The sequence below is a fragment of the Antechinus flavipes genome, chromosome 4 (assembly GCF_016432865.1).
Source record: "Antechinus flavipes isolate AdamAnt ecotype Samford, QLD, Australia chromosome 4, AdamAnt_v2, whole genome shotgun sequence".
Lineage (NCBI taxonomy): Eukaryota > Metazoa > Chordata > Mammalia > Dasyuromorphia > Dasyuridae > Antechinus > Antechinus flavipes.
This window is the reverse complement of record NC_067401.1, coordinates 25,182,521-25,208,626: the sequence shown is the minus strand read 5'-3', so window position 1 is coordinate 25,208,626 and position 26,106 is coordinate 25,182,521. Positions and strand designations below refer to the sequence as shown.

The 26,106-nt window shown below is 42.4% G+C and overlaps 1 protein-coding gene across 1 annotated transcript; it reads left to right on the top strand.

The window, feature by feature from the left end:
- Positions 1-771: 771 nt before the first annotated feature.
- On the top strand, positions 772-25,531 carry LOC127558786 (aldehyde dehydrogenase, dimeric NADP-preferring-like). Its single transcript, XM_051992097.1, has 11 exons — positions 772-886; positions 7,230-7,396; positions 8,449-8,680; positions 10,809-10,894; positions 13,013-13,221; positions 14,258-14,375; positions 17,768-17,909; positions 20,000-20,166; positions 22,894-22,993; positions 23,421-23,551; positions 25,253-25,531. The coding sequence occupies exons 2-11, from the start codon at positions 7,235-7,237 to the stop codon at positions 25,265-25,267; spliced, it is 1,362 nt and encodes a 453-aa protein (XP_051848057.1). The 5' UTR covers positions 772-886; positions 7,230-7,234; the 3' UTR covers positions 25,268-25,531.
- Positions 25,532-26,106: the final 575 nt, after the last annotated feature.

Here is a 26,106-nt window from a genome sequence, read left to right as displayed (position 1 = left end):
CTTGTCAAAAGGTCATCGCATAGGCCCATTCTGCCTATTTTCTATCAAACTAAATAGGATCAGTTTTATAGCTGATATTTTGCGAATCTGAATGCTTGAGAGGGACCTGAGAATCCATTTTGAGAGGGTCACAGCCAAAATTCTGATGTTTCTGGAGGGAACTCTAAAGGCAAAAGTCCCACAGAATTAGTGAGAACCTGGTTTCTTGTGTCAGGGACTGAGAAGCCAATCAACACAAAAGTTTTGAGGAAGGAAGGGGCATGGAGAAAACTATTATTTGGCATCTTCAAGGCATAAAACAGGTTCCATCCTAACCCTGAAAGGCTCTCCAAATGCAGGCTCCTGAGTTAGCCACATGGTGACTGGGATTATGATGCTCTGAGCACAGGGAACATGATTTGAATTTCGAGTCATCATGATTTGCACCTTCTAGACTTTTATGTAACTGATTTAAAAAAAAAAGCAAAGTCATTGCCCTGGCAAGTTGTGCCTTGAAAAACTAGAAATCCTCCCCACCAGGCTGAATCAATTAGCGGTTGGTCCCACACCATGGGCAAACAAGACTTCCCTTTTCAGACCCAGCATCTTAGCCCTGCCCATCCCTTTAAAGAGCCATGACCACATTACAGAATAAAACAGATGAGACAACCCAAAAGCTAATCCTCAAACCAAGACTTGTTCGAAAGTGTAGGATTCTGGATTAAGTTTCCCCCTCTCATTTAAATATCCACTTTGCTCTGTCACGCAAACTTCCTGGGCTCAGAGCCAAGTTGTGCTGGGGAGGGAGGGAAAAAAAAGTCTTTAAATAGGGAGTGGTGAGAGATAGTGGATATCTCCAGTTGGAACCCTTGCAAGGAGTTCTATTCCCTGAGAGAAGCTGTAGAAGGTAACTTCTTTATTCACTTTGTCTGTATTTTTCTGTGTTTTTTTTTCCAGTTCTGTATATTTCTCAAAAAAGAGTTTTGGAATAGTTTTTATAATATATATAAATATTTCAAATGATTGAATTTCTCAAGAATCATTGCCTTCATGAACATGTGCTGAAGATAATGTTTGAGATTGTGAGGAAAGAGTGTCTTGGGGCAAAAATTCTTTGACTTTTGGACGTTTTCTCTGCTGACCTCCTAGACCAATGTCCAGCTTGCTTTCTCCCCAAGTGAGATTTCTCCAGTCTTAGAGTTCCTGGAGCCTTGTTTTCCAGATCAAATTTCTCTCTGTTGGTAATTATCTATTGATGTTTCCCTAACTAAACTGACTCAGGGATGCTTGAGGGCTATTTGAACTATACTGACTAAATCCCCAATTACCTTTGGGCTATGAAAATCCGTCGCGAGAAAGGGAAGTTGGAGAAACTTTGTAGCAAAGCTGAGAGTGTTTAGCCAAGATAAACGCTCAGATCTTTCCTAACTCTTACTTTCTATGATTCTGCGGGATGTCAGGCTGGAAGATTATGATTATTATCAATATTTGTGAGAGGTATATAATTTCACTGGATTTCTTCAAAAACAAAGGATAAATAACAAATAGTAAAGAACTGTCCAAAAGTGGAATGGGGCACCCCTGGAAGTAAAGGATTTTCCCTTATAGGATATCACTAAATAAAGGTGAGAGGATCACTTGTCCAGTGTGTTACTGAGAGGATTCTTGTTGGGCTAAATGGAACCTGAAGTGTTTCCATTTCTGAGTTTCTGTGATTTCATGGTTTATATTTTAAGAGGGGAAAGTGTCTTAGAATTGAAATGTTGAATTTACTATTAGACTCGTGTGACTTTTGTCCTCTGTATTTCTTAGAATTAGGCTAGATGGTCCCTTCTAGTTCTGAATCTATGATCCTGTTCTGACTCCTTGAGCCTCAGTTTCTTCCTCAGTAAAGTTGGATGAGGTAGCTTGGGGGTCTCTTTCAGGCAGTGTTCTAGTAATAGTAGAGCACAATTCTTTCTGGGAGCTATTGGACCCCTAGGTGTCTGGGTGGTAGATGGATTTCCCTTTCTCTTTAATGTCCCTTATTGGTATGTGCTGGAAAGCAGAACCACAAAGAGAAATTCTAGTCTAGGATTCAGATGCTTGGCAGATGGGCACCTGGGGACCCGCAGGATGCAGTAATGCTGGGATCCACTGCTGATTCACCTTGGGTGATGTTCTAGCAGCCTGGCCAATTTGGATGTAATCATGCTGATTGAGAAAAACAGATCCAGAGCTGCTAGTGTTCTAATAAAAACAAAATTAACTTAGATCCATTGTATACATTTTGTATATTCATATATACATACATATATATGGAGAGAGATTATTGTGAGAGATAACTATATATAATATTATTGTGAGAGATAACATTATATATGTATATATAATGTTATCTCTCACAATAATCTCTGGGTACCACTGTAGAGAAGCATTGGAAACCAAAAAAAGTAGATGTTGCCTCTCACGATAGAGTGTAAGTCTTTGAAGATAGGGCTGGTTTTTGTCTTTGTATCGTTCCCTTTGTTGGCTTGCTCTAGACCCATGTTCTAGACCCAATCTAGTCCCAAGACAAGAACATAGTTTAGTTAAAAAAAAAAAAGCTCTGGAGAGTTGGTTCTAGCCCAGATCCATCTCTGGCCTTGACTTCCTTCTCTATAAAATAGGAGGTGAGGTTGGGTTAAATGATCTCTTAGAACTCTTTCAACTTTAATTCCATGAGCCTATCATCCTGCTTGCTACTTGGACTGAGTTTCCCCCAAGTGTAAAATAGGAACAATGATCTCGGACCTGCTGATGTCCTAGAGTTTTATGCATATGAAATGAGATAAGGATATAGAAATGTTTTGAAAAAGCAAAAAGAGCCATGAAGATGTAAAGGATTGTTTGGACTCCCTCAAGCCACCCACCTATCTCTGGGCCACCCTGAGACTTCCCGGATTGACGGACTGTTTTGGACCTGTGGGTCCTTAAAGCTGCTATCCAGTGTATTTCCTCACAGCTCAAGCTAGTTTGATACACACATGAAATCATTAATTTAATGGTAATAAGATAAATCAAAGGCAAAGAATTAAACTGCCACACATTTGCCCTGTCTAACCTTCACCATGTTTCCCATTTCTCACACACAAAGTCATCCATGGCACAGTATTAGCATGGGAACTGGTAGTGTTGTAGGGAGTATCATGGCCTCCATCGACCTGGGAACTTAGATCTGGTGCTTTCTTTTGGAATGGGATTTGGGTACCACTGTAGAGAGGCCATTGGAAACCAAAAAAGGCATTCAAGCCCAGAACACAGAAGCCCATTTTCTTCTCATCTGTCCCCCCATCTCTATGTCCTCCTCCAACCCAGGATCTCATTTTTTCAAGAGATTTTGAAATCCAGGGCCTCTAAAAATACACAGCTTTCTGGGGGTTATAGTTTCTGAGAGAATATTGGATCCATTACAATTATATTTGAACCTGAACACCACCAAGGTGAGAATGGGAGGGAAACCATCCCTTCCCCCTTAAGCTTAAGGAAATCCATTTATTCTTCGGTAGGTATGTGACAGACCTATTTAAAAATCAAAGAGGATTTACTCCTCTCCTCAGATGATCTAAAACCAGGCATGGGCAGAAGGGATATTTCTACCAACTCTATCCCTTTGTCCAAGAGATCTCTTCATTAACTTTTCCTGAGTTCTATATTGGGAATGGTGATAGCAAAGTATAGGGGACATAGGACAATAATAGAAGAAAACAAGTGACGGAGGTAGAAAGAGGCTGTCAATCAGTCATAAGGCACTAGGACTGGTGATTGGAGAATAAGGAATTGAAGGCTTGGAGCCCTGAGTGACATCCAGCGTAATAAGAAGATACGCTACCCTCTGGTGGAAGTCCCTAAATGAGATCCAGATCTCTTCTGCTGTAGGAAACCCATTATTTGTTTCTAGAACATCTCCATTTATCAAAATGAGTTTTTTAAGGTCAAAGGCAGACACTTGGATGCTAAGATGAAGACTCTCAGAGGGACCAGGTTCCTGAAATTTGAGGAAAAGCTGGGATCTCCTGGAGAAACTCCCCCTCTTCTTCCATTAGTGAGTGACAGTGATTGGCAGCAAAGTGTTTCTGGAAAGAAGGCGTAGACAAGAATTTTGGAATTGGAACACTTGGTTTAAAATCAAAATCAGAATTGCTTGAAGGGATTAGTGAAACTCAAACAAAGTAATTGGAAAGGGAGAGAGAAACAGAGAAAGACACACACACACACACACACAGAGAGAGAGAGAGAGAGAGAGAGAGAGAGAGAGAGAGAGAGAGAGAGAGAGAGAGAAATAGAGGTGGAGAGACAGAGAGACAAAAAGTCAGAGAAAAAGTTCATCAATAGTGGGCATTCACTGACTTTGACAGCAGTTTAGTGTTGACATTTCAAACTGTTTATTAGGCACTGCCATATTTCTAAAAGAAGAATCATGAAGGAATTGCAGAATTGAAAGACACAGAACTCAAAATTAAAAATATATATTTCTAGAGCCACTAAATCTCAGAACTGGAAAGAACATTAGAGACTATCTTGCCCCGTGTTCTTAATTTGGAATCCCTGGACCACCAAATGATTGATGGAGAGATTTTTTTTTAAATTATCTATTTTATTTTATTTTATTTTATTTTTTATTTTTTATTTTTTTATAGATAGATTTTTTTTATTTTATAATAACTTTATATTGACAGAATCCATGCCAGGGTAATTTTTTTTACAACATTATCCCTTGCACTCGCTTCTGTTCCGATTTTTCCCCTCCCTCCCTCCACCCCCTCCTCTAGATGGCAAGCAGTCCTATATATGTTAGATATGTTGCAGTATATCCTAGAAACAATATATGTTTGCAGAACTGAGCAGTTCTCTTGTTGCACAGGGAGAATTGGATTCAGAAGGTAAACATAACCCGGGAAGAAAAACAAAAATGCAGATAGTTCACATTCGTTTCCCAGTGTTCTTTCTTTGGGTGTAGCTGCTTCTGTCCGTCATTTATCAATTGAAATTGAGTCTTTGTCAAAGAAATCCACTTCCATCAGAATACATCCTCATACAATATCGTTGTCGAAGTGTAAAGTGATCTCCTGGTTCTGCTCATTTCACTCAGCATCAGTTCATGTAAGTCTCTCTTGAATGGAAAACAATCTCTTCTCAGCAACCTCTAACTGAAATGTCAAATGAGGAAAGCTGGGAAAGTTGAGAGGGAGATAAAGAAAGACAGAATTCCAGGCATGGGGGACCTCCGGTGAAAATGGGGGAGCCAGGAGATGGGGTACCACATGTAAGAAACACCAGGAGGCCAGATTCCCTGATTGCAGAGGATTATAGGGTGTCAGAAGCCAAGAAAGGCAAGTAGAAGGCAGATCTTGAAGGGCTTTGAAGATAATAGAAAGTCCTTGGATTTTATAGAAGAAGGGGGTGACTTTTGTCAGAGCAGTGCTCCAAGAAAATCTCTTTGATAGCTCAGTAGAGAATGGACTGGAGTAGAGAGAGGCTTGAGGCAAGGAGACTATCCATTCTCCCCCTCCTCCCCCCTCAGAGTGAGGGCGGCAGCAGGGGGAAGAAGGGGGAATATCTGAGAGTTATTACAAAGATAAAATCCACAGATTTGGCAGATGATGTGTGGGGGGAATGAGGAGTCCAAATAACTACAAGTTTGGGATACCGAGTCACAGGGAGGACAGCGGTACCTTCCACAGTTATATGGAAGTTAGATCGAGGGAGGAGAGGTAATCCTGAGCTCAGCTGAAGTGTATTTGAGGTGCTCAGTCCAAGACGTCCAATAAGCATTTCTGACTTTGTAACTCCAGGTGTACGTAGAGACTGTGTGAGTTTGTTGATTTCTTCATTTGTTCAGATGCTTTAATTTTTAGCTTTCAGGAAGCTTTTATCTCTATGGCACAAACTGATTTTAAAAATCAAACACAGTTGGATTTAGTGACAAATAATCCATTGTTTTGAAAGCAATCATCTCTTAGCTTGGATCAAGCCCGTTTGTTTATTTTCTCAAAGTTGGGAGTGGAGCACTGAGCTGGCCAGAACTGGGATTGGCATCTGAGGACTTGGGTTCAAAGGTCTTCACTTGACTTTGGCAAGGTCACTTTTCTCTTGTGGGCCTTCTTTTCCTGCTTTGAAAAAACGAGAGGTTGGTCTAGATGACCTTGAGGGTCATCTGACTTTAGTGCGAGGAGAATCCCAGGCTGCCCCTTGTCACTTGAATGGCTTAGAGCATCTCTGGGTCTCACTTTCCTTATCTGTAGAATAAGAGGGATGGGGAGTCAGAGCGGGCAGCCATGTCCAGGATGCAGATTGAAGTGTCAGAAGTTCCTCCTCACTCACCGCTCTCCTCCCCTGTCTCATTTCCTGGATTTCTTCCATGACGTGTCCTTTTCAGTTCGGCTTTGTCTTCTCTAAGAGGAGTCTCCTCAAATGCCGGGAATGGATGGCTACGAGCATGTACGTGTTGAGGGAGGGATGGGGAACTCTCATTATGCCAGTCTGAGAGGGGTCCCGTCCTGGTGGAAAGTGCCCCAGACTGAGAACAGAGACCACTCCGTCACAAACTTGCTGTGGGATCTGGGACAAAATGCTTTACTTGCTCTACTTACTTACTTCAATGGCTTAAGTTAGAAATACTCACAGGGAGTAAATAGCAAGTCTATTTTTTTTGTCCTCAGATTCTATAAATCTATAAATATCTCTATCTATCTCTATCTATAAATCTAAGTTCATTGAGCAAATTTAATGTTCCTCTCAGGATATTGTGATGTCTGCTTTTCCAGGCCAATTTCACACGAATGTCCATCTCATTCTCTTATGTTCCAAACCAACCCTCCTACAAGCTATTCCCTACCCATGCTTTCCCATTTTCCACTTCCGTGCATTTGCCCAGGCGGTTCCCTACTCTTGACATGCGCTTACCTCCTCAGCTCTGTGTCTTTGGCTGGCTTCTGTCAAATCACAGTTCGGTGGCCTCCTTCCCCACCTGATCCCTCCCAGCGGTTAGTGCTCCCCACTCCCCACCCCAAAAGGACTTTGTTTTTACCCATCTGTGTACACATTGTAGACCCTCAGTGCGATATAAGCCTCCCGAGGTCAGTCACTGGTCTTGACATCCTTGATACTTCATATGGACCTGGTGCATAACGTCCCTAAGAAGTTTTGTTGATTGAACTCAATGGAAAAGATTCTAATTTTCATTTTCGGTTCCTAAAAAGCCAGCTCTGCCTGTGGTTCTGTTTTCTCAGACACCATGAGTAAAATCAGTGAGACCGTGAAGCGGGCCAGGACCGCCTTCAACTCTGGCAAAACCCGACCCTTGAAGTTCCGGCTCCAGCAGCTGGAGAACCTGCGCAGGATGATAAAGGAGAGAGATGAGGAGATTGCCGCAGCTCTGCACGCTGACCTCCACAAGGTACTAGTTAGTTCTCACGCTCACCCTTGGCCAGAAGCCCATCCTAGGTCTCTGGGGGACATTCTAGGGGAATACGGGCAAAGCCCTCAAAGAACTTAGGGTTTAACTGGGGAAAGAAAAGCTACACTCACAGAATGGCTCCTTCCAGCTCAAAATCCTATAATCCTGGAATTACGAGGTCATGGGGTAAAGTGCCAGACAGTAGGGACATAGACTTTAGGGCAAATTCAGCCCTAAGGCTGAGGAGGAATGTGAAGGGAAGTAATTTGGGTTGGAAGAATGGCAATGGGGGGGAGGTAGGACTCAAAGAGTGGGACAGAAGCACAGAGTGGGAGGGGGTCCCAAAGGTAGGAGCTAGAATAAAAGTGTGGAGGCCAGAATGAGCCTAGTGTGGATTGGAGCAATGGGCTTGGCTTGATCAGTGAGAGAAAAATGGGATTGCATATTGTAGAGGGGAGGGCAGTGAAATCCAGGCAGAGGTTCACCATAGCAAGAGCAAGGAGGGCACGTAGAAATGATGGGCCCATAGGTTCATGGGTAGTTTTTCAGCCTCCATCCAACAAATTAAGTCAAGCCAAGAATAGAGCTGGAAGAGTTCGCAGAGCTCCTCTAGGCTGACCCTTCAGCTTATGGAAGATGCGTTCTTAATACTAAGTAATAGCCCTCCAGCTTCCTGGGCCCCTTCCCAAACTACTGTATACAATCAATGTTCATCACTGGGACTTCCTGGGTAGGAGATCTGATCCAGATAACAGAGAGCTGGCCTTCAGGGGGCTTCTTAGAAAACAGGCTCTCTTCCCAGTGGTCTTTGGCTTAGCTCTCTGCCTCTAATTGGGGAGAATTTTGGCAAAATATAGGAAAGGACTAACTCTACAATCCAAGGCCTTGGGTTTGAATCCTGCCACTGGCAATTGCCCCATGTGTGATAACAGACAAATTCCTTCATTCTCCTTGGGCTCTGTTTTGTCATTTTATAAAGTAAGACTGATGGGGTGGATGAGGTTTGAGGTCCAGAGCCTGCGGTCTCCCCCTGAATGCTGTTGTCTTTACAGAGCAAGTGGTCTGCACTCTATGAAGAGGTTATTTATGCCTTGGAAGAGGTCGAGTATGCGATTGCCCACCTTCCCGAGTGGATCCCAGATGAGCCTGTAGCAAAGAACGACAATACAAAAGATGACCAGCCCTACATCCACTCAGAACCCCTGGGTGTGGTTCTGATCATCGGGGCCTGGAATTACCCCTTCAATCTGTCCATCCAGCCAATGGTGGGCGCCATTGCTGCAGGTGGGGACTTCCTTCTTCTGGATGATAGGTTTCTAAATTTACAGCTGAAAGAAATCTCAGAGCCCATGTAACCAAATGTTCCATTTTACAGATGAGGAAACTGAGACCCAGAGAGGTTGAGTGATTTGAAACTAAGTCCTCTGACTCCAAATCTTGTGTTTTGTGCTAGGAAGAAAGTGGGTTCATCATGGAACAGGGTAGCATTCCCTAGAAATAACCTCAGGGTATCCTACTGCATCCCATCACTAAGAGGATTGGTCAGTTCAGTCAAATTCTGATCAAACTAAAAGTGAGACTCAATCCTCCAGTCCGGATTCTTCTGAAACAGCAGAAGGACATTCAAAATGGGTTTTTGGCAGAATCACTAGTGTCTTGCCCAGCAGTTTCATAAGATCAGAGATTTATAGTTGAAGGTTCCTGCCCACCTGCCTAGCCCGTGATTTTGCAGATAAGGATGATACAATGTCAGTCTAAGACAAGAAGTAGTTCAATCGGAATTTGAATCCAGGTTCGGATTCCATATCCACTTATTAGCAACATGGTCTGAGACAAGTCATTTTACCCCTCTGGGTCTGTTTGCTCAGTTTAAAAGGAGGGTGGTCCCACCTCTCCATTCTTTCTAAATCTCCCATTTCACAGGTACAGGTAAGAAGATTTAAGTCTTAAACCTCTGTCCAAAGGGCCAGCATTTTTGCACCCCACATTACATTGTATCATTAAATTTAAGGCTCTGATCTCTCTCAGTTAGAACATGGCTCCTTTATTTGTATCCAACTATCTAGGTGGTTTAGTGGTTAGAGTTCTGGAGCTGGAGTCACGAAGTCTTGAGACATTTATTGGTTGTGTGACCTTGGGCAAGTCATAATCCTTATCTGCTTCAGTATATCTGTAACATGGAGACAATAAAAATCCTTCCTTCTCAGGGATGTAGTGATGACCGAATAAGATAATTGTAATAATTTAGTCCACTGCCTAGCACATAGAAGGCACCATACAAATGCTAACTATAATATTATTAATTATTCCTTCATCTTTCAAAAAAATGAGATATGGGGAAAAGATTGAGATTCATGGCTTGAATTGTTCAGGCTAACGGGGTTTAGTCAGGGCTGGAGGTCAAGATTTGAACCAAATCAAGTCATAGCATAGGATTAGGCAAATCTGTATGGCTATCAATGTATGTGTCCATGCATGTAGACATGCTTATGTGTGTGCATCTGTCTGCTGGGTTGGTGTGTGGGTGACTTGATCTCTGAGCTTGATCAGGGGAGGACCAGAAGGCTGGAGAATGCAATGGTGGTTACTGTGATACTGAACCAGCCTTGCATTCCTGATATAAATCCCAATTGGTCGTAGTGTATTATCCTGCTGATAAATTATAATTTTTTTTGCTAATCTTTTATTTAAAATTTTTGCATCAATAGTCATAAGGGAGATTGGGCTGTAATTTTCTTTCTCTGTTTTGGCTCTTCCTGGTTTAGGTACCATTATCAAATTACTGTCAGAAAAAGAATTTGGCAGGATTCCTTCTTTACTTATTTTTCCATATAGTTTACATAGTATTGGAATTAATTGTTCTTTAAATGTTTGGCAGAATTCATTTGTAAATCCATCTGGTCCTGGAGATTCTTTTCTTAGGGAATTCATTGATGGCTTGTTCAATTTCTTTTTTGAAAATGGAATTATTTAAATAATTTATTTCCTCTTCTGTTAATCTAAGAAATTTAGATTTTTGTAAATATTCATCCATTTTGTCAGATTTGCTGGCATACAGTTGGGCAAAATAGCTCCTAATTATTGCTTTAATGTCTTTTGATGCTTTTCCTTTCTAATCAGATTAACCCAAGGTTTACTTATTTTGTTGTTTTTTCCCCCATAAAACCAACTTTTAGTTTTATTAATTAGTTCAATAGTTTTCTTAATTTCAAATTTATTACTCTCTCTTTGATGGTTATTGTAGAAAGGAGCCCTGTGCCTTTCTCCCTAAGAGGTGCCAAAAGCTGGATTTGCCCTATGCTGGTTATGATTTGATGTGGAGGGCTAAGAGAATACTATGGCTTTTGCATTCATGGGGTACAATAGTCAGGAGTGACACTCTAATGAAGTTGTGTTCTCTTGAATCCTCCAGGTAATGCTGTCGTCCTCAAACCCTCTGAAGTGAGTGAGAAAACAGCTCTTCTGTGTGCCGAACTACTCCCTCAGTACCTGGACAAGGTGAGTTTCAGCCCAAACCTTCTCTGTTGGGGAAAAAAATGGGCCCTTGGAAGTCATATGGAAAAAATTAGGGGACATGGAATTGCTTTTAGGGCTGAGCTGTGTCCTCTGGGTCTCTCAGTTTATAAGCACTCTATCTTCTTCAAACCTTGTGCTTCTCAAATCAGTTCTGTACTCTGTTGGACATAATTAATTTTGATGAATTGACAGATCCCTCATGTGTCACTTGCTATCTCTATGACTTCAGGTCAATCACATAACTTGGGCTTCAGTTTTACTCCTCTGTAAAGTTTAGAAGGATAGCTTAGATCTCTTCCAGTCATAAAATGATACTCCAGACATTTAGAGAGAAAGCTAAGATGAATCAGGCAAGGCTGCATGGAAGAGGCAGGATAACAAAAGCAAGTACTGTGTGAGTTCTGAGCAAGGGAATCAAAGAGGACTCACTGGAGGAAGAGACATTAGATCTGGGCTTTATAAATGTGGAATGGATAGGAATTTATTTTTTAATTTTAAGTAAAATATTTTTTCCCAAATACATGTAAAAACAATTTTTAAAAATTTGAGTTTCAAATTCTCTCCTTCTAATTCCTCACCCATCCCTGAGGTAGTGAGCAATTTGATATAGGTTATACATGTGCAGTCATGCAAAACGTTTCCATATTAGCCATGTTGCAGGAGAACATAGACAAAACAAAACAAAACAAAACAAAAACAATCCAGTGAAACCATACACACAAAGAAATAAAATGAAAAATAGCATGCTTGTATTTCAACATATTTAACATGTTTTGGACTCTGTGCCAGCTAGGGGAGGGGTTAGGGGAGAAGGAGGGGAAAAGTTGGAACAGAAGCGTTTGCAAGGGTCAATGTTGGAAAAACTACCCATGCATATGCTTTGTAAATAAAAAGATTTAATAAAAAATTTAAAATAGCATGCTTCAATTTGTATTCAGACTCCATTAGTTTTTTCTTTGGAGTTGGATAGCATTTTTCATCATAAGTCCTTTGGAATTATCTTGGATCATTGTATTGCTGAGAATAGTAATATACATCAATAATCTTTACAATATTGCTGTTACTATATATGATGTTCATATCAGCATAACTTCATATGTCTTTCCAGATTTTCTTGAATCCATCCTGCTTATCATTTCTGCTAACACTGTAATATTCTATTACATTCATATATCCCAATTATCCAGCCATTCCCCAATTGATGGACATCCCCTCAATTTCCAGTTCTTGGCCACTACAAAAAGAATTCTATAAATACCCTTGTTCAAATTGGTTTTCCTTTTTTAAAAAAAATCTATTTGGGATATAGGTCTAGTGATGGTATGGCTAGGTCAAAGGGTATGCAAATGAAGGGTATGAAGATTATACCTTTTGTGCATAGTTTCACATTGCTCTCCAGAATGATTGAATCAGTTCACAACTCCACCAACAATGTATTAGAATCTCATCCCTTCCAATATTTGTCATTTTTCTTTTCTGTCATATTAGCCATTCTGATAGATATGAGGTAGTAGCTAGAGTTGTTTTAATTTGTATCTCTCTAATGAGTAGTGATGTAGAGAATTTATTCATATGACTATAGATAGCTTTGATTTCTTCCCTTACGATGGAGAAGAATTTAAGGATGAATTAGGGAAGAAGGGAAATTCCAGAGGGAATTCTAAGGAGTGAACAACATCTGAAAGGAAGTTAAAAAGGAGGGCAGCCATATTGAAGGGGGATGGGTAGAAGAAGCTAGCCACACCGGGATATGATGGAGAAATCCAAGGGAGATTAGCTGAGTGAGAAATGAAAAAAATGGTTGTCCTGGGTACTCTTTGGGAGGAGTTCATTGCTCCATTTTGGGCGGATGGTCAAGCATGAATACAAGGTCGATGCAGTCTTGCAGGATGATGAGGTTTCGGGGACATGATGGAGAAGTAAGAAATCCAGTAGTGACAGAGTTCCAGCCAAGGGATCATGGGGCACAGATCTGAAGCTCGCAGGACCCTGTAGAGCTCATTTGGATCCTCTGATGGCAACTCTAGAGCTTTTTCCACCATCCCACCCAAACTCTGGATAGTGTTTTCTGTCTAATCTCTCAGTGTGGTTTCATGGCAGGACCTGTTTCCAGTCATTAACGGTGGTGTTCCTGAGACCACAGAACTGCTGAAGGAGAAATTTGACCACATCCTCTACACCGGGAGCACGGGAGTGGGCAAGATCATCATGACAGCTGCGGCCAAACACCTGACCCCAGTGACCTTGGAACTGGGAGGGAAGAGTCCCTGTTACGTGGACAAGGACTGTGACCTCGACGTTGCCTGCAGGTGAGATTCTACGAGAGGATCGCAGACTTTGGGAGGCTGTGGGTGTTGGAAGTAGTCCGAGGAGTCATTGTATCACTGAGTGAAGGAAAAAGCGCCGTATACTGTTTCCTGCAGGGATACAGTAACATTTGTGAAGAGAATCCTCGCCTTCAACAAGCTAATTAGGAGAGACAACACATAGGGGAAGGGGTGGCCAGGAGAGGAGTCAGGTTTGGAAAAATCCCAAGGTGACGATTAGAGATGGAGACTGTGGTGTAGTAGAAAATCTACGGGCTTGGAGTCACGAAGGCTGGCTTTGCTCCTTATTATCTGTGTGACCCAGGACAAGTCACTTCACCCCGTCTGACTCTTGTTTCTGCTTTTGTGCACGGACAGGATCGGGCTAAGGTCCCTTCTGGTTCTAGGAGTTTGGGGTGTCCATACATGGCCCCACATCTGTTTTTCATTCACGTGCGTGGCCAGGCCATAGATGAACCCAAAGGGCCCATTAGATGAACCAAAGGAGCCATATAGATGAGAGCGGGTTCTGGGTGTTAACAGACTACTAAACCAACTGTTAAACTCTGCCATTTCTGTTGGGGGATGGGGAAAATGGTACAGCTATCCCCCTGAGCATTGAACGACTCATTTCCTGAATGCTACGCTATCTCTCCAGGTGTCTTGATATTGGGGGCAGGTACAGATTAGACACTCCATGTAAATTATCTCTTCTCTCCTTTCCCAGGATCCTCTCACTTTGGGTTCTAATCCTGCCCCATCTGGAAGATGCTCCTGGGGCTTCTGTCCTAGCTGCATCCTCAGAACGGGAGGAGGAGGGGTACCCTGCATTCTATTACTGCTGATGGGGCAAAGTGCCCCCGCCAGGTGCCAGGATGTGGAAGATTATTTTTCAATAGCCAGGGCTAGATCGTATCCTCCGGAAGCCAGGCTTGAGACTTCCTCCAGCGTTCCCAGCAAATGAAAAACACATAACCTCCCTATTCATTATTCATGTGGGAATGTTTTTGATTTTCGTGGAATCTGTCTTTTTCTCCAGACGTATCGCCTGGGGGAAGTTCATGAACTGTGGCCAGACTTGTGTGGCTCCTGACTACATCCTCTGTGAACCTTCTCTGCAAGGCCCGTTTGTAGAGAAGATGAAAAAAATCGTAAAGGTGAGTGGGGACCGAGAAATGACTTGTGCCCACCCGCCTCCTGTCTCCTGGCTACAAGAGCAAGGCTGTGCTCTCAGGAGCCAAGGGTGAACTCTCTAGTCACACTCCCTAGAGCTCTATGATCCCCATCCATCACTCACTTGGTACCAGGCCTTGTGCTGAGAGTTGGGGAAGGGAAGAAAAGTTTAAAAAAATTTTTTTTTTCCCTTAAGGAGTTCATAATCTAATCAAATAGAGAGTGTGTGTGTGTGTGGGGGGGTGGAGGTGGCGAAGTTCATTTAAGATTCAAAGTGAATGGAAACTTTTTTTATACATTCTTTTAAAAAATTTTAAGTTTTAAATTCTCTCTCTTCCCCACGTATTGAGAAGGTAAGTAATATGGTCCCTACTATATACGTGAAGTCATGCAAAACATAATGGAAGCATTTATTAAGCACCTATTATGTGCCCAGGACTTTACAAATATTTTTTCATTTGATCTTCACAATAACCATGGGAAGTAGGTGCCATTTTTATTTTACAATTGAGGGAATAGAGGCAGACAGATGTGAAGTGCCCAAGGCCATACAACTAGTAGATGTCTGAGATTCAGATGAAGTGAAGTGACTTGCACAAGGTCACACAGATAATAAGTAGCAATTCCATGTCTTCTTGACTCCAAGCCAGTAGATTTTCTTCTATACTACAGTTGCCTCAGTCTATGTCTTTAATCATTACCTTTGGATTTTCCAAACCTAATTACTCTTCTCGAGTCCAGCCCAGCCTTCTTTCTGCCTGGTTGCCTCCAAATAGAAGGTGGCGTTAGAGGGGTAGGCATTAGCAATCAGGGGTGTCTGCAAGAAGTGGTGTGGGACCTGGGTCTTGAGAAAAGCCAGGAATTCTGGACTCATGAATTGGAGACTTCTCTGTCTCTACAATTAAAGGAAAAACATACAACTTCTTCCAAGAAGAAAGCCAAGTTTGGTCATTATAATTATATAGGTCAGTAAGCGCTATCATCTATGCTTATTTGACAGATGAAGAAACTGAGGCAAAAGGAGAAAGTGACTTGCCTAGGCTCACATAGGTAGTAAGTGTCTGAGGCTGGATTTGAACTCAGGACTTCCTGACTCCAGCTCTGATGCTCTATCCACTGTGCCATCTGGTTGCCCTTATTCTTACCTTTTGCATCATCACCATCATTGTGTTTGTTATTATTTCCTGGTTCTCCTTACCTCTTGCTCTGCCTCAGTTCATACAAGTTTTTGCATGCTTCTCTGAATTCTTCACAGTTGTTATTTCTTACCATCAACCAAATCAGCATGCATTTATTAAGTGTCTACTGTGTATCAGGCATAGCGTTAGGTCACCCAGTTCATTTCCAAGCTCTTTGCTACCACAAAAAGCTCTGGCACAGGTGGAACCTTTCTTTTGGCGGCTGACCTCCTTCCCTTCCGTGACCACTTGGGGGATCTCCTGGTCAAAGGCATGTGAACTGTAGTTACTTTCTTAGTTACTTTTAGCTTAGATCAATTCATAGTTCCACCCATATGCCCGTCTTCTGCAGCCCCACCAACACTGACTTTTTTTTTAATTTTCAAAACATATACATGGATAATTTTTCAGCACTGACCCTTTTAAAATCTTGTGTTCCAAATTTTCCCCTCCTTCCTCCCCACCCCTCTCCTAGATGGTAGGTAATCCAATACATGTTAAAATATATGTTAAATGATATAAACACACACACACACATATATATTTATATTTATGCAATTATCTTGCTACACACAAAAAATCTGATCAGAAAGAAAAAAAACGAAAAAGAAAACAAAATGCAACAAACAAAAAGAGTAAGAACAACACTGCAACACTGACTTTTATCCATTAAAGAAGACACCCAATAGGGACAGGTAGAAGATCCAGTGCAAATATCTGATGGAGCTTTTATATTTGAAAGAGACCTTGGCTTTTTAACTAGCAGAGAACTCAGTATGAATCAGCAGTAGGATGTGGCATTTATAGTGCTAAGCATTGTTAGCACAACAAAATCTAAAAGAAAGGAGGCGATTGTCTCCCTGTACTTTGAGCTTTGCTCAGACCACAACTGAAATATTGGTTTTAGCGCTGAGTCCCCGATAAGAAAGAGTTACCTCGGAAAGGATGTTGACAAGCTGAAGTAAGTCCGGAGGGCAGGGAGCAGGATAATGAATTAACTCAGACCTAGATGAAAGCCATGGGCCTGTGTGTCTTGAAGAAAAAACAGTTAAAACATAGGATAGTTTTCTTCAAAAATAATAATGGGAGCTCATATTTATGTAATAAATATATTGATTTATGATAAAGTTTGCAAAACACTATTATCTCACTTGTATCTCACAACAATCCAGGAAGGCAGACATTATTATTATCTCCATTTTACAGGTAGGAAAACTGAAACTCAGAGAGAGTTAGTGACTTGATGAGTAGATAAAGAGATAAGTAGATGGATAGACAGATAGATGATAGGTGGATGAACAGAAAGATACTAGAAAGAAAGATAGGCAAGTACTTAGATGATTAAATAGATATGTAGATGGATAGACACAGATGAATAGATGGATAGGATAAATTGATAGGTGGATAGCTAGAAGGATGATAGATGATGGATGGATAGATGATAGATAAAAGGATAGATCATAGATAGAAGGATTAAAAGCAGGTGGATAGATGGTTAAATAGATATGTGAATGGATAGAGACAGAGAAGAGTGGATGGATTGATAGGCAGACACACAGAGAGATACCTGCAGCTTAGAGAGGAAGGATTTTGGATCACACAATTTAGGGAGGACTGGAAAACAAGAAATCAGCCTTGGCTATTGACTTATAAACAAGAAGTAATGAAAAAAGTGGATTCTCCTCATGAGAAGTGGAACCTAGGGGAAGCCTGCTACTTTTTGGAATTAAAAGTTCTTTTTCTGGCCATAGGATTCATTTTTCTTATCTCTAAAATGAAGGGGTTGGACTGGGGGATAAAAAAGGCTTTCAGCTCTAAATCCTCCAAATCAGTTATTCTTAGCAGTTGCTGACATTCCCTGAAATTTGGTCCGTAGCCAACTAACTATTCTATGAATAAATGAATGAGGTAAAAAGCATTGCAATTTGTCAAGCTCTGGGAATACGAATAGAAAAAGTCAGAGTCAGTTCTTGCTTTCAAGGAACTCACGTTCTAGGAATTGGGATGGAGCCCGGACCTGGGATTTCATTTGGTCGAAGGAAATTCCGGGCAAGTGAAGACTCTCTATCAGTGTAGATCAGGGCCCCCGCTACCACTTAGAATTTGGCGAAGTTGTTGTCGTGTCTGAAATATTTAAAAACTATTTTATGTCCATTCTAGCATGAACTACTTTGACATCCTGCCTCTCTTTCCCAAAGGAATTCTATGGAGAAGATGCTAAAAGTTCTCGTGACTATGGAAGATTGGTCAATGGCCGTCATTTTAAAAGGGTGATGGGCTTGATTGAGGGACAAAAGGTCGCGTTTGGAGGGAATGGAGATGAAGCCTCTTGCTATATAGGTGAGTTGACACTGTCATAATCTATGAAGAAGGTGAATTTTTGTTTTTCAACCAATAGCATTTAGACATGGTGCTTGATGAATGTCGATGGATTGTGTTGAGTGGGGCTGAGATGGAGACAGCTCTGTCCCCCTTCCATTATGGTCCTTGATGTTGCTGCTCCCCAGTCTGGCCCATTTCTCCCTTCTGCCCCTTGACTGTGGCTTTGGGCAGGATGGGAGGGAGGGAGCTATGGGATGAACGAGTTCTTAGGGCATCAACAGTTTGGTTTTTAATGCTTTATTTTCCATTTTTGTCACGGGATCTCCATTTTCTTAAGGCCAAGGCAGGTTTTCAGGAGGTGCCGGGGCAAGTTGATACAAAGGGTGAATTTGGCACCATGTTCAGGGCAAAAGGATTAGATTTCTTTGCCACTTTAAATGACCTAGAAACTGGGAGTGGTGTGACTTAATTGTCAGGGACTGGATCTAAGTGCTATAAAAAGTTTGATCTGGCGATGAAAGACACCCAAAAAGGCTCTGTCTTTCCCTCCCTCTCCCTGCCTTCCTCTTCTTCTCTGCCCCTTTCCTGCCTCTGTGGGATCTCTGATTCTGAATTCAGAACTTAAAATTTCCAATACACCACTTTGCTTCCTCAATCCTCCCATTTTACAGAGGAGGAAACTGAGGCTAAGGGAGAGGCAATGTATTCCCTGGGATGGAGGTGGCAAATTTCAGAGCCACGCCAACCCTCTCTCTCTGACTCAAAATATTTCGTCCTTCTGCTTTTGCACCTCCATGCCCCATCCCCCTTTTCCTAGCCCAGATGCAGCCCTAGTATTGGCCCGTGTGTCCGGTGTTGTTGGCAGCTTAGGCACTGCATTTGACTTCTTTAGTTAATTCAGGACAGGGGCTGGGGTGGAGAGGAGTTGTTTTTCCCAGAATTTGCTTTTCTTTGTGGAGGCAGAAGGGTGGGGCCAGAATGACTCAGCTCCCAGGCCAGAGGAAATCCATGAACCAATCTCTTTAATTTTGAATCCCACCCCTTTTTTCTTTTCTTTTCACTGCTGTTCCCCTTGGCTTGAAGTTTCTAGAGCATCCCTAGTGGGCTCACCCAGCCCCGCTTGCTTGGTGCTGTTGATGGCTGGGAGATGGGGCAAAGATCAAGGGATCCCTAGTTTTACAGTTTTTTTCATGTCAGAATCCACCAGCAAACAGATGTTCAGAAGTGCTGGACGGGGCAACATCTGGGACTGGTCACGGCCCGGCCCGTGACATCGGTTTGGAGAGCTGCCTGGGACTTTTCCAGGTTTCTCACGCCATATTCCTTCCATGTACTCTTCGATGCGGGGACACTGACCTTCTGGTCCTTATTGATGATCCCACTTCCCAGCTCTGGGAATTTTCTCTGGCCATCCCCTATATCTGGTTGCTTTTCTTCTCCACATCCTGGACTCCCTTCCATCTCAGCCAAAATCCCTCCTTCTGTGAAAACTCTTTCCTTCCTAGGCTTCCTTCATCTTAGTGCCTTCCCTCTGAGATCCCCTCAGTCTATCCTGTCTAGATCTTGTCTGTACAAAGTTGAAATCCAATATAACACAAATGTATTAAGACCTACTATGTGCCAGGCACGATGCTAAGGACACAAATGGAGGCAAAAGAGAATTTCTGCCCTTAAGGGACTTATGACTTAATGGTTGGCTGGTTAGTTTTTGTCCCTCATTCTCCAAGAGGATCAAAATGACATCACTATGTTAGAGTCGAGTGACAGAGCGTCCACAATCTAATGAGACAGTTGTTGCCATATGTCTGGCTCACTGGATTGTGAGCTCCTGGGTTTTTCCCCTTCCTCTGGCCCCCAGCCCTAAGCTCAGGGCCTTCACATAGTGGATACCTAATAAATTCTAGTTGATTGATTAAGCTACTGAGAAGGTGAGTTACTTATCCAGGGTCACCAGCATCAGGGCCAATTCTCCATCCACTCTGCCACACTCCCCAACAGATTACTGGTTATTGGTTGAAAAAATGCTTTGAAAGAATAGCTGCATGTGAATAAAGAAGGAGGCAAGCCCAAGATTTCTTACTTGGCTATCTGTTTCTCGGCTTTTCTAGCCCCGACCATTCTCACTGATGTTGACCCCAGGGCTAAGGTGATGCAGGAAGAGATCTTTGGACCGGTTCTCCCCATTGTCTGCGTGAAGAGCCTGGATGAAGCCATCCATTTCATCAATGAGAGGCCAAAGCCCTTGGCCCTCTATGTGTTTTCTAATAATGACCAGGTAAGAAACACCAACAACCCTTCCAGCTGACCTCTCGGTGCTGCTCATTTCCCCCACAATGCCCTCACACAGGCTGTGCTCCCTTTCCTCCAACCAAAGTCAAATGTCCTGTCTAGAGCAATGGTTCTCAGTGTGGTCCAGAGAATCCTGGGGAGTCTGAAACCCTTTCAGAGGGTCTACAAATTCAAAATTTGTTTTTATTTCTAATATGCTAAAACCTATAACTATAACCTATGTAAACAAAAACTCTTTGGACAGATCCTCAATAATTTTTAATATTATAAAGATGCTGAAAACAAGTTTAAAAACCACTGATCTAGAACATCTGGGACCCAAGAGCTATCTAGAGCATCAAGTGCCATTCCAGCTTTGTGGGACATTGAAGGCAGAGCTGTGTTATAAGGGGAATACTGGGTTTCTACAAGACAGCTGGGTGGTGCAGTGGATATAGAAGGTCAGACCTGGAATCGGAAAGCTTCATCTTCCTGAGTTTAACTCTGACCTCAGACACTAGGTGGGTGACCCTGGCCAAGTCGCTTCACCCTGTGTGCCTCAGTTTCCTCATTTGTAGAGTGAACTGGAGAAGGAAATGGCCAACTGCTCCAGTATCTTTGACAAGAAAACCCAAAAGGAGTCATACAGAGTCAGATGCTACTCAACAACCATCACAAGATAATCCATATGAAAATGCCTTAGGAAGTTTACAGTACTTTACGAGTATTATTCTTCTCAGGGCCCTGCCACTCTTCCTTAGTCACGTCTACTCTTGCTGATATAACCTTTCGGGACAATGGAGGTTGGGCCTCCATAGTGGGTGTCCTAAAAGACTTAATGCAACTTTAAGCTTTAATAATGCAAATTTAAGCTTTAATAATAATAATAAAACTTTTCAAAGACTCTTATTATGATCTGGCTTTCCTCTTCCTCATCTTCCAAGCTCCATTCCTCCTAAGATAAAGCTAAAATGCCTGGATTTGTTCCACCAGAACAAAACAAAACAAAACCTAAGGACACGGTGTACAGGCAGTGTAATTCGGCCTGTCCTTTTCAGGTCCTGTCTCTACACCCAATGCCGTCTCCACTTACTGGTATTCTCAGTGGCCGGCAGCATGAACCCTCTACCTCCACCCCAAGCTCTGTGTGTGAAAGAAAAACAGCGAGCTTTTCCCAGGTGTCCTTTCAGATGTTCTGCAGGGGTGCCCCACCCAAAGCCTGGGAGATGGGGCCCCATTCTTATTTCCATTGAGGTGAATCACAGAAGGAGGGAGGGACCTGCCCTAAATCCTGCCTCAAAGGATGGAAAATCCAACTATTGTGTTGTTCTGGATCTTTCCTTTCCTCATCCAGCCTCAGATCCTCACCCAAGCCCTAATCCTTGCCTCTAAGAGCAGTACTTGTTTCTACAATACTTCCCAGGATAGAAAGAAGTTTTGTCTATACCTCTGAGAAGTAGATGGTGAGGTAGAGAGGGAGATGGGAAATCTCATATTCCTGATGAAAAAACTTGGCCAGAGTTACCGAGTCCCTTCCAGATTATGTCATAGGATTCTAATTCTTGACCTGAAAGAGATCTCAGAAATTATCTAGCAATGTCTTCCCTGCCTCCTTCCCCCTCCTTCAAAGGAGGAAACTGAGGTCCAGAGAAATCAAGAAATTTGTCTGTTAAAAGACATCCAGGTGTACAGAGGATAGAGCAAGGGGTCTGGAATCAGGAAGATCTGAATTCACATGTGATCACAGACACTTATTAGCCCTGTGATTCTGGGCAAATCATTTAATCTCTGCCTCCACATGGGGATAATAATAGCATCAACCTCACAGGGTTGTTGTGAGTTTTAAATGAGATAATATTTATAAAATGTTTAGTGCTTACCTAGCACACAGTAGGTGCTATATAAGTGCTTATTCCCTTGTAATACAGATTATTCTCTTATAATACTGTAGTACAGATAACAAAACTGGGATTCCATCCCTTTGACTTCAAATCCAGAAACCTTTCTACTGACCTATAGGAAGGTTGGACCCAGTTTTTCTGACTCCATATTTAATGTATTTTTTTCATTTTTTCACATAGGTTTTTTAATTCTTTGCCCTAACCTTCTCTGGAATTCAAACCCCTTTGATGGATCCCCTTGTTTCCCCCACTTAAAATTACTAGATCCTTGATCTAGAACTCAAAGAGGTCTCATTTTATAGCTGGGGAAACTGAGGTTCTGAGATAACGCCCAAGGTACTCGATTTCAACTGGATCCTTTGTCCCCAAATTTAGTCTACTTTTCACTATGCCATGCTGTTTGTGCCCTGCCTTCCCTTTGGAGGGTGGGCTCTGACATCTGGGATGGAGGGCATGGCTCTGGGCAAAGGACAAACTGGCCTGGCAAGCCCCTCTCGGCTTTCTGGGAAGAAATCGCTTCTCTTGTGCTCAGGAGCTCCGGATTTATCTGTCACCAGGAATTCCAAGCCAACGGATTCTGGGGGCTCATCAAACATGGAAAGTCAAGGCTGCTCGTGTCTTAGAAGGGATGGCCAGAGAGGGAAGGCTCTGGCCCAAAGTCACAGAGCTAAAGAGGAACAAAGCCAGTATTCAAACCCAGGTCCTCGGGCTCCAGATGTAGTGGGCTTCCCCACAGGCCACACTGCCTCTCAGCTAGGAGAGCCCACAGCTGTGGCCCTTGCTTTGAAGCTCTCAAGCCCCTTAGATGAGTGAGTCTCCATTCTGTCTTCCAGGTCATCAAGAAGATAATTGCAGAGACTTCCAGCGGAGGCGTGACCGCCAATGATGTGATAGCCCATGTTGGTGTCCATGCTCTACCCTTTGGCGGAGTGGGTGAGTCTCGGTCCTTTCTGATTTTTGCTCTTCCTCCTGCATCCAGGGGGTTCAGCACAACTGGCCCAGCCATGGGACCCCAAAGATGAACAAGAAAGCACGTTCCCATTTAGGGAGATGGCGCCTCCACTCCCCGGTTGTGATGCAAACCAAATCAAAATGAGGTCACACGTGCCAAAGTCATTGCACACCTTAAAGGAAGCAATGGAGATGGTTATTATTGTTATTTCCCCCAGGTACTTCCCAATGGGGTGGGCAGTGAAAAGGAATAAGATATAGGAGAAAAAAGCGAAGAGAAAGAGGGTGGAAAGGGGATGTGTGTGGTATGGAGATAGTGGGCAGAGGGGCAGCATCCCTACCACTTGTGAGCTGCCTGGCAAGGCTACCACCCTTACAAACACACGTGGGTGTTCTGGCTTCCTTGCAGGGGACAGTGGCATGGGTGCCTACCACGGAAAGAAGAGTTTTGAGATCTTCTCCCACCGCCGATCCTGCTTGGTCAGGTCCATGAAGAAGGATGACTCCGAAAAAACCCGATTCCCACCTTTTCCTGCTAAGGTGAGAGTACCTCAAATGTCAGAGCTTTTGAGGCTCTCTGGTTAAAGGACAATGGATTTAGATGTGGAGGATTTTTTTTAGAAGCTATCTAGCCCTAATCCTTCCTTTTTAGAAGAGGAAACTGAGGTCCCAAGAAAGTGAAGGGATGGGTCCAAGGTCATACCTTGAGTTAAAGGCTTAGCCAGGATTAGAACTCAGATCTTCTGACTATCAGAGAAGAAAGGTGAAAAAGAGATTCTTTGAGATATTCACCAAACAGCCAGGACAAGCATTCTGGAGCTGGATAGTAAACTTAAAAGAAGAAAATTTTAAAAATAGAAGAGAAAGAAACAAAAACAAAACAAAATAAAAAGATTATAGAATTGACCAAGAAAACTAAATGCTGATTTTTTTCCCCCCAGAGATTTTGCTTTTCTTTCTCAGGACCACACGTACATAAATCATGTACCAGGACACAGAAAACTGATTAAAAAACAAAAACCACACCAAACAACAACAACAAAATCCCCAGAAGTACTAAGTATCTCATTGATAGACAAAACAAAATAAAAAAGACTTAATAATGGCATTCTGAATAATGGGTAGGTCAAGAATAAATCTGGGCAATAGTTAATAATGTGAAAAATATCAAGATTTGAAAAAAATAGAATTAGGTTTTTCAATATATTGAATAGTTTAGTTGAATTTTATTCTCTCTCTCTGTGTTCTCCCTCTCTCTCCCTCCCTACTTCCCTCCCTTTCCCTCTTTCTTTCTCTATCTCTCTCTCTCCCCCTCTCCTTCTTTCTCCTTCTCCCTTCTCTTTTCTCTCCCTCCCCCACTTCTTTAGGATAAAAAGGTAATAATGAGGCTATACACCAACATTTCTGGATTCCAATTAAAACAGGTCTTTGAGGAAAAAATTCTCTCTTTAAAAAGTGACATGGACAAAATAGACAAAGAAGGTATTAAAAAGCTGAAGCTAGAATTTAAAAAATTCGATGAACACATAAATCCAAAACAAGTTAAAGCCAGGTGGCACAGTATATAGACCTGAGTCAGGAAGACCTGAAGTCAAATCAAGCCTCAGATACTTTCTAGCTGTGTGACCCTGGGCAACTCTACCCTGTTTGCCTTTGTTTTCTCATTTGTAAAGTGAGTTGGAGAAGGAAAAGGCAAACTACTCCAGTATCTTTGCCAAGAAAAATCCAAAGGGAGGCTACAAATAGTTGGATATGACTGATAACTGAACAACAACAAAGTAAAAGAGGAAATCTTGAAAATTAGAGAAGAGATAGATAAAATAGAAAATAAAGACTATTTTGGAAAAAAATAACTTTTGCAAAATCAATGACTCTTTAGCTAATATTGTCCAAAAAGATGCAGGAGAAAAGTTTATTTCCCAAGGGTGATGTTTTTCTTGATGAAAACCACAGAGAAGAACTGAAATCATAGAAGAGTTGGAGGAGAGATTATCTAGTTTAATCATTTCACTTTAAAGAGTAGGAAATTGAGGGTTGGGGAGGGCATTTCTGGCAGACTTACTCTGAGAGAAAGAGGAGGTCAGAAATTGGAGTGGAGTTTGGAGAGGAGAGGGATTTAGATTGTGAGTCTTTTCTAGTTCTGATCCTATGAGCCTGTGATTTTCCCTGATGGAATTGGGGAGGTAGGGAGGGACTTGAATCTCCTGCCTAATCATCTCTGCCCTTCTCCCTTCTTCACAGGCCTCATTCAAATGAGGAGACAGCTGTGGTCCTTTGCCTTCTGGGGCAAATTGATGCTGGAAGCCCATCATTTCACTCCCCGGTTCTGAATCTTCATCCCTGCTGTTCTCCCACCCTCTTCCCTGGGCTCCTATGTCTTTATCTTCCTAATTAGATTGGAAGCTCCTTGAGGGCAGGAATTATCTTACTTTTTTTTTTTTTTAACATCTCCCACCTTGGTGCCTAGCACAATATTGAGCATGGAACATTTATTCAATAAAGACTTGTTCAATGAACAAATGAATGCATTTTCTCCTTTGTCAGTAAAGACATGATTTCTCCTTCTCCATGAAAACCTGGGACCCGCCCATCATCTTAGAATATAGAAACACTGGGGTGGCAAGTCGTACATAGGAAAAAACACTGGGGCATGGATTTAAGTCTGACTCTTACTCTCTGTGTGACCTTGAACAGATCACTCACCTCCCCCTCTCCTGGGCCTCAGTTTTCTCATCTGTAAAATGAAGCGCTGAGTAGGTGGCTTCTGAAATTCCTTCCAGCTCTCCATCTATGACCCTAGGATGTCTTTTCCCTTCTAAGCAGCCTTGCTGATTCCTACCTAATTGTGGGTAATAACCTCATTCACTGTGTCAGACATTTGCTGTTTGTCATTATTTATGTTAGCTTTGGTCATAATCATCCCTGCCCTACGTCATCCTGAGCCTGTCCGGTCATTATCTATCTGAATGGACCTGGGGAGAGATTAGGAGCCTTTCAGTCAGGTAAATTGTGCGAGGCAGAATCAGCTTTGAAGGCTAGTTGTCACTAAGCAGATCCCCCTGGGGTACATGTATGGGGAAGGGGAGGGAGAGACT

Excerpts from the sequence above, each read along its gene's own strand:
- LOC127558786 (XM_051992097.1), top strand. The coding sequence starts at position 7,235 with ATGAGTAAAATCAGTGAGACCGTGAAGCGGGCCAGGACCGCCTTCAAC. Across the intron at positions 7,397-8,448 it reads TGCACGCTGACCTCCACAAG|AGCAAGTGGTCTGCACTCTA; the intron begins GTACTAGTTAGT and ends TTGTCTTTACAG. Across the intron at positions 14,376-17,767 it reads AGATGAAAAAAATCGTAAAG|GAATTCTATGGAGAAGATGC; the intron begins GTGAGTGGGGAC and ends TCTTTCCCAAAG.